Below are 12513 nucleotides of genomic sequence, written 5' to 3'. Positions count from 1 at the left end.
AAACTCATTCTGTAATTCTAAATAGACAAAAACTCATTCTGTAATTCTGAATAAACAAAACTCATTCTGTAATTCTAAATAGACAAGACTCATTCTGTAATTCTAAATAGACAAAACTCATTCTGTAATTCTAAATGGACAAAATTCATTCTGTAATTCTAATTAGACAAAACTCATTTTTCGCCTTTAAGTAGGCAAAACTCATTCTGTAATTCTAAATAGACAAAACTCATTCTGTAATTCTAAATAGACAAAACTCATTTTTCACCTTTAAATAGGCAAAACTCATTCTGTAATTCTAAATAGACAAAACTCATTCTGTAATTCTAAATAGGCAGAACTTATTTTTTTCCTAGAAATAGACAGAAATCATTCTGTAATTCCAAATATAAATCATTTTTTACTTCTAAATATACAAATTCATTCTATACTTTTGAATAGACAAAATACATTATGTCATTGTAAATAGACAGCAGAAGTCTTACTGTAAATTTATAAATTGTCAGCAGAAGTCTTACTGTAATTGTTAATTGTCAACTTGCCAAAGGCACTAGACACTTGTGTATTGGCAGTCCAATGGAATAGTTCAGCATCTTTATTGCAGTCAGATCGGCTGCTAATTTTCCTGCCAGGGGCATGCTGGAGCTGTTAATGTGCAATATCAAGAACACAATTTCACTGAAAATGTGTGGATTTCAAGTTGCCTTCATGGTGATGTTCCAAGATTTCTAAACAAGCTGACCACTTACTTGAATGGGATATATGGCAGGATAGGACTGTTGATTATTGGTCAGTGATCACAAAGGCCTTGCTAACAAGCTGTGGAATGCATCAATATTGGAATGATGTAGTAATACAGGAGTTCAGTTGGAGACAAGACAAAAGGAAAATTATGTGTGTATGGGGGGGGGGGGAAGCTTACAATATTGATTGAAATTCTGATACTTCTCTTGTGATTTATCTTTTGGAAAGATATCTCTACAAGCTACATTATTTGCTGTTTGGTTTCAATTGGCAGTGTTCTAAATATTTAATGTTTGCTTTAAAATTGCCGATTATGCTTCTCGAGTTTTTGGTTTGGTTTTTAACAAGATTTTACGTGTGAATAATTAATGGAGGATTTTACATTAAGATAATCTTTAATTGTTTGATTAAATCTTTAATTGCTTGATTAAATCTTTAATTTTTCATGAAAGGTATAAACAAACATTTAGTCATGTTGCAGGTAAGACATAATTTGTTGTTCTTCTGGAATACCCTTTTTTGTATAGGGAATGTGATTTCCATGGATTATTAGTTCTATGCTTTCCAAATGCTTTCTTTTAGAACTGTCTGTGAGGGGCTTTCATCTCTGGCTTGAATACTCAAACTTCCTGTGATGGTGTTTGAGGACAAATATATAAAACTTGAATGTACATGTTTAATTATTTTCTTACCAGATCTTATGTATACAATCATAGAAGGAAGCCACATTATTTATTTAATGGAATATGTATTATGATCCCTGGGCCACTGTTGGGGAGGTTGGGGTATGTACAGGTGTATGAGTGTCTGTGTATATGAATATGCGGTTAATATGCATAGGAATTTGTGAGGCATGCCGTTGCAATCTCTCTGTCATCATTTAATTTTGTTACCTTAAAAAATGTAATAATTTAGTTAAGCTCAGGTTTAGTTTTGATATGTCCAGCATAAGTTGAATGTATCATGTTAAGATATTGTTGTTCCATCTGTTAATATTTACTTGTCCAGCCTGTAAGTTCATAATTGTCGATGAGATTTTAATGAAAATTGCAAAATTTATACATTGCATCTAGATGGAATGGGGGCCCCGAGTGGCCGAGTGGTCTAAAGCTCTCTCCGTTATGGATCATTGCCATCTCACCTCTGTCTGCGTGGGTTCGAGTCTTGGATTTAGCCAGTGTGGGTGTGTGAGAAACCTTGCCAGAAGCTTCTCATGGGTTGTTGGTTCTTTCCGGGGTTTTCCTGGGTTCTTCTTCCACTATTAATACTGGCCACAGTGTATAGCATATTGTGTGCTGAAAAATGGCGTTAAACCCTACAACAACAACAACAACAACAGTCTTCAGTCAAATTATTACTAGATGGAATGTTTGCAGATGACAGCCAGACTATCTGCCTCAAGGTCAAGGTCACTGCAAGAGAAAATGTATTTCAGTCATCATTATCCTTGTCTAGAAGTTGTTATTTCATTAAAACTTTGAAAGCCAGTTTGTACCTTGTATCGCTGGTATGTCACATACCATGTTCATGCATCCTGCTTTAAAATGAAGGTCACTGCAAGGAAAGATTTATATTTTGCCTTGTATATTTGACTGGAATATACATTTTGAACCACTGAAAATATTGTAATAAACTTCAACCAATCATATATCATGAACAGACAGTGTGTCAAATAATAGTCATGTGTCTTGCTTCAAGGTTAAGGTCATGGCAAGGGAGAAAATAAATTAGTGACCACTTTCATTGTATGGTTATGAGTTTTAAGCAATGAAGATATTTTAATGAAAGTTTAGTCTTTTGTACATCTGGAAATGTTGACATCTTGTGTATTGACAGTCATATCCACAGGATCAAGGTCAGAACAGATCTCTTTTTAACCTCTACAGATATTTAATGAAATTTTCCTAGGTCCATGATTTATTATACAATAGTCAAGTTCCAGGGTCAAGGTCATTAATATCGAAAAGGTCATGAGGTGCTTGTATGATGTTTTTTTTGCAGTACGTTTGGTCACATGGCTAAACATTCATTACTATGAAGGGGGAAATATGCTTCCATAAGAGAGATTATTTCTTTGACACACCTTGATCCTGGTGGCTATAATCTTTGACCTTTGTCTCAGTTGGCTTTCTCCTATATTGGCACATATCCTGAGACATAATTTTACCAGTGAAACAAAAATGGAATGAAGTGTCTTAGGGTCTTTTTATAATTAATCTATGGTCAAGCTATATCAGATTGTTTCTCAGTTATCACTTTCATGGACTACATGGTTATGCAAATATGAAATCACTTCCATTCCTGAAAGGCACAATAACATGTACAAGAAAGATTTCCAGAAAGTGATAAATTCCATAAAGTTTTCCAATTCTCTGATGATGTAATGCTATTCTGTGATGATGTAATGCTAAAAAGTTCTAAATAAGATAAATTGATAATAGATTTGTGTTACTTTCCTTAGCGGGGCCCCGAGTGGCCGAGTGGTCTAAAGTGCTCTCCGTTACGGATCACTGCCATCTCACCTCTGTCTGCGTAGGTTCGAGTCTCGGATTCGGCCAATGTGGGTATGTGAGAAAGCTTGCCAGTAGCTTCTCGAGGGTCGGTGGTTCTTTCCGGGGATTTCCTGGGTTCTTCCTCCACCATTAATACTGGCCGCCATGTATAGCCTATCTTGTGCTGAAAAATGGCGTTAAAACATACAACAACAACTTTCCTTAGCACTGTGATGTTATCCACATTGCTTCATGAAGGTCACAGTCACTCATGAAGGTCATAATCAGTCCGAAGATCTCCTTTGCAGATGTATGTGGTAAATAACTACAGTATTCTTGCACATCTTAACAAAAAGCCTGCATGGGAGAGAGGGGAGCAAATTAAAGGCAGATAGTCATAATGTTTATGTTGAACTAGTGAGTTGCACACATGGGAGTATACATGTACTGTCATTGTTAAAAGGTTATGTAAACATGACTGTTGTACATTGTTATTGCTTTCTTGGTGGGTGTGGAAACTTATCAGATGTATATATAAGTCCAGAATATTTTGTTTTGGTTTGGTTTGATAGTTTTGTAGAAAAGCAAAACATGACCTGGGCTGCTAATTAATTGTTGTTGAGCCAGCACAATTTGGTTGAGTCCAGGCATGCAAAATACATAGGTACCATGGCTCATTCAGCCTGTTATGTATATGACGTTCAAGTTCAGGGGGAAATATTAACAAAGGTATAATATTTTCCAGTTCATTTTATTTATTATGGTTGAAAAATATGAGCACATCAAGATCACTGATTTGGGAGAACTCGGCCTTTAATTTCTTTTTGCTGATGCAGGATGTTTTCATATCCTCTTAGAGGGCACTGCATTTGTGATATCCAACATTTCAGTTACTGACATGTTAGTGCTATTGGGTTTATTGAGCTTTTCCCAATCAGTGTGTGTGTGTGTGTGTGTGCGCATGCACATACGTGTGTGTGTTCATGTGTGCGTGGAGAGAGAGCTGCTATCAGATCTACTGAACTGAACCAAATCGTCATGTTTTTCAGGGGCACCCACAGAATATTCTCGGGGAAGCGGGGAGGCAAACATTTGGTGGTCACCTATTACGTTTTACAGATGTAGGCCAAAACCTGTTAAGAGGTGAAATTCAGGGCAAGTGGGGTGGGGATGGCCTTGCCCCAGTGTATAGGGGCACATGATGTGTGTGTGTATGTTTGAGAGAGATAGAGAGAGATGCTGTCAGAGGTCTATTGAACAATGCTGATAATTGTGTGTGTACCTGAGAGAGAGCTGCTGTCAGGTCTATTCATTTGAACCAGGTCATAGGGAGAGAACATGTGTATACTTAGTGATCCCAGTGTCATTAACTGAGCTTGCTGCATTATCCATTTCATATGATCAGGTATCAGGTTTCGTAAAATAACAGACATCATATAAAAATTAAAGAATTGTTATCTTCAAATTTCATCTAATTGATGAGTTAAAAATAAAGTTTCTAAATGATGTATAACAAGATAATTCAACCACTTAAATGGCACATTCTGTCCTTGTTGAATTCTTTTATGAAATGTGATTTCGTATCTTAGATCATTGGACTAATCTTACATATGAACAAATAAATGTAGAATAAAAAAGTGTACAAATGTGCGTATCAATTTCTCATGTTTTTTGGGGGGGTAATCAGTTGCTGACATAGATTTTGAATGAGAAAAGTAGAACTTGTATGAAGAATTGATTTGCTGTTTTTAAAATGTTTAATTCTTATATATGCTTGTTTGTTTTTATTAAATGCATTACTGTTTGTACTCACTCATAAGATAAGGCCAACTGCAAACTGTACAAAACCAGATCTGCTATTGCATAATGCAGCAGCAGATCTGGATTTGTGCAGTTTGTTCGGAGCAGATCTGAATCTTTGTTATTTGCAGTTTGACCTTTAAGCTGGTATATACAGCATCCATCTTAATATAATTTGCAAAAAGTTTGTAAATATAAAAATAAAGCAACAGTATGAGGAGTGTGTACTCTTAAAATCATGAACATCCCAGATCTTATCACAAGATGTATTGGTGTGACAACACCAGGACAAAAAGGGAGTTAACTCAGTTTTTTTCTTCTTGCAGTAACTCTGTAGAACCATCTTGGCATGGCCCAGTGATAATGTAATGTCAGCCTATGCTTTGATTTTTTGAGGAGCCAACAACTTTGAAAACTGGTCCAATATAGCTTGGAGTTTAACTAGGATTAATACATAGATATCACAGGACTAATACAGTGATATTACAGGGTTAAGACAGTGATATAACTGGATTAATTCAGTGATACCATAGAATTAAGATGGTAATATTGCAGGATTAATACAGTGATATTGCAGGATTAATAGTGATATTACAGGATTAATACAGTGATATTACAGGATTTAGACAGTGATATTACAGGATTAATACGGTGATATTACAGGATTAATACAGTAATATTGCAGGATTAATACAGTGATATTACAGGATTAATACAGTGATATTACAGGATTTACACAGTGATATTACAGGATTAATACAGCAGTATTACAGGATTAATACAGTGATACTGCAAGATTAATACAGCGATATTACAGGATTAATACAGTGATATTACAAGATTAATACGGTGATATTACAGGATTAATACAGTGATATTATAGGATTTAGACAGTGATATTACAGGATTAATACAGTGATATTACAAGATTTAAACAGTGATATTACAGGATTAATAGTGATATTACAGGTATAAAGGCTTGATTTTTCCTTAGATGGCTCTATTTTGGTTTCAGGAGATTCCAGAGATTTTTTGACCATAACTTCCCGTTTTATCTTGTTAGTGATTTAAGTGGATCCTTTGATTTAAAAAATTCGGTTGATGTCAGGCCCTTTGCAGTAATATTAATTAGACAGATTAAAGCCTCATTGTTTATAAATTACCCATGTAACTGTCACTGAAAGAAGGAAAATGGTTTCTTTAAAAAAATTAGTTAGCTGTTCTTTATTTGTATGGTACCAATTGTTGTATTACAGAAAATAAACTTTTTGGCTTGTAAGACTATTTGCCATTGAACCCTACAATGCATGCTTGTAAGACTATTTGCCATTGAACCCTACAATGCATACTTGTAAAACTATTTTCATGACGGAAGACACTTTCAGTTTTCTTCAGCATCATTTTAAATTTACCAGATTTATTGCATAAATTTTATTTGGAACTACATAGGCAAGATTTTGATGATGCGCCATTGAACCCTACAATGCATAGTTGTAAGACTATTTGCCATTGAACCCTACAATGCATAATTGTAAGACTATTTGCCATAAGAACCCTACAATGCATAGTTGTAAGACTATTTGCCATTGAACCCTACAATGCATACTTGTAAGACTATTTGCCATTGAACCCTACAATGTATGCTTGTAAGACTATTTGCCATTGAACCCTACAATGCATACTTGTAAGACTATTTGCCATTGAACCCTACAATGCATACTTGTAAAACTATTTTCATGACAGAGAGGTGATCGCATTAGAGATAACTTCTGTTAATTAACCGTTTATTGCAAATGGTTAACAAACTAACGAAAATATAGCATTGTAGGTATATTTAGCTAATTCCTATTCATTTCTTCATTTTCCGAGTACCCAGTCCCAATGAGTGCAGCCACATGTCTATTAAGCACTGTGTAGTTTTTAAAAGTTTATGGGTCTATATAGCAAAATTCCCATTTATTTCTTCATTTTCAGAGTAGCCCATTCCAGTGAGTGAAGCCACATTTCTGTCAAGCATAATGTAGTTTTAAAAGTTGGATCCTTAACAATATTTCTTTATGCATATCTTCATCATCATCTAGTTGTTCCAGACCACATTGAGATAACAAATACAACTGTGCCAGATACCAGCTTAACTTGCATAGTGAACAAACTGTAGTATCTTATCCAGACAAATTCCACTTGATCTCTGACAGTGTTTGTACAATTCTGGTTTCTTGTGAAGACAAATGAATGTCCATGTCAAATGTCTCATGGCCTGCAATCTTCAGGATAAATGCTTGAATCTGTTGCTGTTAAACTGTGCCATAGAATTCAAGGATTAATGTATGTTTGTATTCAACAGGTGGAAGGCAGTGAACAGGGTTGGGAATTTACTGTCAACAAATCAAAGTATGGTGGCATTAGGTGAATGTGCAACTTCAAGAGGCACCTGGAACATAATTTCTAAGAAGCATAATGTGATGTTCAGAGTTTGCGTATCTTATGTGCAATGTTGACCTTATTTCTTCCTGATTCATATTGGAATTTAAAGAGCTATTTCCAGACAGCATTAGCATACTATGTTTGTTCCATATAAGGTGATAAGGTGTCACAAATTGATTTATTTTCATCCACTTGAATATTTTGGGAAGAAGTGCAAAAATTGTAACCAGTCTGTCATTCTGTCAGAACATTTCCATTGCATCCATTTTTGTCTCAGTCCAAACCATTATCATTCTGCTTTTACATATTTGTAAAGTTGCATTTCCTATAAAAATGTGTTTTCTAACATATTTTTTTAAACTTTGCTAGCCAATAGCACACATGAGTCAAGTTGACAAGGTTTCTAGTCAGACAGTGTACATGGCTGGGTTCATGTAGTGTATAAGAGGAATGATTTCTTCAGAAAGGGACATTATAAAAAGAAAAGAAAAAAAAAGTTTTTCTTTGCTTATTAAATTTTATAGATTCTTGCAATCTGGACCATACGTTTAAATTAATGGAGGCACTATCCAGGAGGATTTCCTACAAATACAGTTTAATTATCTCAAGATAGATTCATAGTATATTGATTTTGTGGTAACATCAGTAACAAATCAATTATTTACTTTACATTACCAAGGAATGTTTACATGATTTGTGCACAGTATTTGCATAAGAGTTACAATTGGCTGAGGCATGTGAGTACAAAGGAATAAACACAAGGTGTGAAATTAAGCAAACATTCATGTAGACTGTATCTTCAAAACTGTTATTTTTCAGTAAATTCAGGCTGTGCTTGGTCATTAACTGATTTTGACAGAGGGTCAGTCTGGCAGCTTTGTTAATGCATGCCACTATTCCAAATCACTGCAGCTGCAGATCTTGTATATTGCAGAATATTGAACTGTGCCTCTGCTATGGGATTTGATGCTTTAGATGGAAAACGGATTGGAATATTGAAACGTGCCAGTAGTAACAGCCCAAATTTTGGCTTGCTTTTTTTTCTGTGTACAATAGGATTACATGCAGATTCAAAAAGAATTATTCCGGATACATACTGAACTTGTCATTGACGTTGATGTGTCAGTTTTAGTTGGTCAGTTGAAGTGGAAGTGTACTTCTTTGTACCATGAATATTAAGGTGAACTTTTTTCAAAATTCATTATTCTATCGTGTTCATACCTTCATCCTGGGAGGAATCTTCATATAAATGTCTAGCCAAGAATTTAATGATTACATATGTAAATCATTTACATTCCTGAAAAGGGGTGTCTTTTAGACTTAACTTGAATTAAATTTTACAAATGAAATTTTCAGGAAAAGTTTTAAAGGCCTGTGCATTCTTTTAAACAGTTTACATGTTTCGAGGATGCATTTTTTGTAAGATGAAGGAAGCCGTTTTCGGCTGTATTGGAGGAAGAACAGATATATCCAAAGAGTTACCCCCAAGAGGAAATAATTTGTGTGATTCTCATGAACAAACAACATTGAAGAGTAGCTACATTGGATTTGACGACAATGGTGATGGTGATGAAATTGGATTTAGAGATCTTTCATATCAAAGAAATCAACATAGAAATCGTAATGGTCAAACTAAGGTAAAAAGACATGCACGTTACTTTGAACTAGATCCATTGGAACAGCAAAAGCAATTAGTACAGCATGCAAAGAGTGAACAGGTTTCAACACAGGGGCAGCAAAGTACAAGTCCTAGGAACCAGTTTAAATTGAAAGGCTCTGGTATACCAACACAAGTACCACAGAAGGAACATAAAATCACTGACAGAAACTTAATACAAGATCCAAGGGTATATGATCAGTCTAGTTTATCAAGTGTTCGTGAAACACACAGATTAGGTCAGGGTCAAGGTCGACCTCGATCACTTTTGCCCAAGAAAAAAGTTAGTCAGCAAGGACAGTCAAAATTGCATCTTCCTCAACCCAATACTTGCCATGGAAATACTTCCAGTTTGCATTCCCCAAAACCTTGCAGCTTTCAAGAAAGTGAATCATTTTTGCACTATTCCCCAAAAGCCAGCACTAGTCAAGAGACTCAGACAGGATTGTATTTTCCAGTACAGCATATTGGTCCAAAAAAGCCAGCACGATTAATTTCTCCAAAACAAAGCACTAGAGTTGGTCTGGATAGCCAAACAGAAAGGACCCATCGAAGGACTAGTGAATTTAGAAAAGAACAAGATTCAGTGGGTAGAGTAGGAACAAGACTTGAATCAAGTCCTCCTTCTTCCCAGGAGAGTAGTCAAGCACATGATAGTTATAGTCAACGTCAGTATGAGAGGGATCTGCAACAGAGGTATTTTGACAGGCGACCTATAGCAGAATTCCTGTATAGAGATAGTCAACCAGTTCGGGGAATTCTGAAGCAACCAAAATACATGGAGCATCCAGATATTGATTTATATGAAATGTTTAAGGTAATCATGAGATTTTAGAAAATGAGAATATTTTTGTGAAATTTCTAAAATTATATTTTTTTGTGTTAACATGTTTTTGTCTTGCCTACAAAGCATAGGAAAGATCTTGGCATCACTTTGCAATGTGGTTGTTCTTGTTGTTGACATAGATGTCAAGATAAAGTTTCATTTCTTGTTACCCAGTACCTCTGATGCTACCATTTACAGCAGGAGTAGGTAAAATATGGCCCATGGGCCAGATTCAGCCTGTGACCTGGTTTTAACCAATAATTTACAATATAGGGTATGGCTTGAAAACTCACTCATCTGCCCCATGCCTTAAAAGAGGTTGCAATAACCTACTTTTCATGATCGTGTGACTTTGCATCATATTTGGAATTTGATTTGGTAGTTTGTTTTCAGTTTCATCCAATTACAGTATTGTTATATATTTTGTACACCTTATCAGACTTTTTATTTTCTGGGGGGAGCCAAGCCAGTACAGATATTTACAACTCACAAATGTAAAAATATTAATATATTTCTTAAGTACCTAAAATCTCCAGATTTTTAATTAGAAACAAAAATTATTATTATATGTACAAATTGTTGGTGTATGAAAAATTATCATGCATGAACGATTCGACAGTACAGTATTTTATGTAACAACATTATTTACCATCTTATGCAGTGACACAATTTAACTGCCTAATTGACCAGCTTATGTACCCACATTATTTACCATTTTTTCTAACTGAATGATACACTATCTTGTGCAAATATTTGTTAGTTACTCAGCTGAAACATACAACAATGAAAATGTTGATTGTAATATGCTGTACAGCAATGGAAATGTTAATTTGTAGTATGCTGTACAGCAATGGAAATGTTAATTTGTAGTATGCTGTACAGCAATGGAAATGTCAGTCTGTGAGTATGCTTTACAGCACTGAAAATGCTAATTTGCAGTATGCTCTACAGCAATGGAAAAGTATATTTGTACTTTGCTTTATAACACTGGAAATGCTAATTTGTAGTATGCTTTACAACACTGGAAATGCTAATTTGTAGTATGCTTTACAACACTGGAAATGCTAATTTGTAGTATGCTATAAAGCACTAGAAATGTCAGTTTATAGTTGTTATGAGAGCTGTTGGTACTTTGCCATCATCTACTAACTTCCAGTATTTGCACTCCCACAAACATGATCATGAAAAGAATGAAATTTCAATTGGCACATGGTCCACTTTTTACATACTAGTGGAGGACCACCATGGGTTGACATGATGGAGGGTAGCCTGATCAAAGGGTAGATCTGAATTTATTGCCCAGTATGTCTCTGGAGTTTACCTTATTGTAACTCAGTTTGTGATCAAGCATTTGTTTGTTAACTGTATGACAAACTTGATGCATACCTGAAAACACAAGGTGAACGGTTTTTCTTATCTTTTAATCTTGCCTTGATTTTGTACTTGGGTACTATAAATTATGTACATGTTTTAACTATAACATCTTGTTTAAGTCTCTATTCATTGAGGAGTCTGTTTCATTCAAGCTGTATTACTGTACATGTCCCATGAGAAGACCAGTGATCCAGCCTAATCAAGTTTTGAAAAGTATGGGGTTTTCTTTTAACTACTTGCCAACATTTTGTAGGAAAGAGAATGGGCTTATCACCAAAATAAATATGGAACTGTATATACTCATTTATAAGACAAGTCCAGCTGCAAACTTCATAGACCCAGATCTGCCATTGCACAATGAATTTATGTACCCATTACAGGACTCTCTCACTATAATACCCTTCATTATAATACCATTCCATAAAATGTAGGTGTGGTTATGAACCCTATTCATTATGTAGTAGTGAAATTAAATGTACTATGCGCTTCATTATAAGGCAGTGTGCTCTATGCATCCCATGGTCAGTGTTATAATGAGGACTACTTTTATGTTGCCCTTGTTGTTCTGATTAAGAGTCCATTTATTTAGGTCAGTTGGTTGGTTGGATGGTTCTGTGTGTTTAATGCCATTTTTCAGCACATAATATGCTATACCTGTTTGGTGGAGGAAGAACCTTGGCAGAACCACCAGTTGATGGGAAGCTCATGGCAAAGTTTCTCACATGTTGCCTACATTGGCCCAGCTGAGACTCGAACCCACATAGCAGAGGTGAGATGTCGGCAATCTGTGAAGGTGAGCACCTGAAACCACTCGGCCACTCAGGGACCCCCGGTGAAACCACTCGGGACCTCCAGTTATTTTATTTAGAGATTGGCACATGTTATTTAAGATTCACATTATTTAAGATTCACAATGTATGAATCAGTTGGCTACATAATATAGAAAATCACTCATCTTGAGAGCTGATACAAAATGTCTTTGAAAAATTAGTGGTTTCACAAGTGAGGTTTTATATTGTACATACCTAGGAAGTAAACATTCACTCACTACTGTATTTTAATTTTTCATTTATCTGATTGTATGTCAAATGATTTTAATTTTATAAACTTAGTTTTATAAATGTAAAGTTGGAGATTATTTGAAGCAATTCCTGGAATGGATTGATCATGGTTTCTCACATTTTTTGAAAAATGTA

At 35.1% G+C, this 12513-nt stretch overlaps 1 protein-coding gene across 1 annotated transcript; it reads left to right on the top strand.

The window, feature by feature from the left end:
- Positions 1-436: 436 nt before the first annotated feature.
- On the top strand, positions 437-9934 carry LOC149770135 (uncharacterized; the record flags this gene model as incomplete). Its single annotated transcript, XM_089949344.1, has 2 exons — positions 437-894; positions 7011-9934. A coding segment is annotated over exon 2 (1077 nt), but the record flags the coding sequence as incomplete, so codon positions are not given.
- Positions 9935-12513: the final 2579 nt, after the last annotated feature.

This window comes from Sinohyriopsis cumingii, unplaced genomic scaffold (assembly GCF_028554795.1).
Source record: "Sinohyriopsis cumingii isolate HCF-2022 unplaced genomic scaffold, ASM2855479v2 utg002632l, whole genome shotgun sequence".
NCBI lineage: Eukaryota > Metazoa > Mollusca > Bivalvia > Unionida > Unionidae > Sinohyriopsis > Sinohyriopsis cumingii.
Note: the sequence above shows the minus strand (reverse complement) of the source record. Positions and strands in the feature narration are given on the sequence as shown.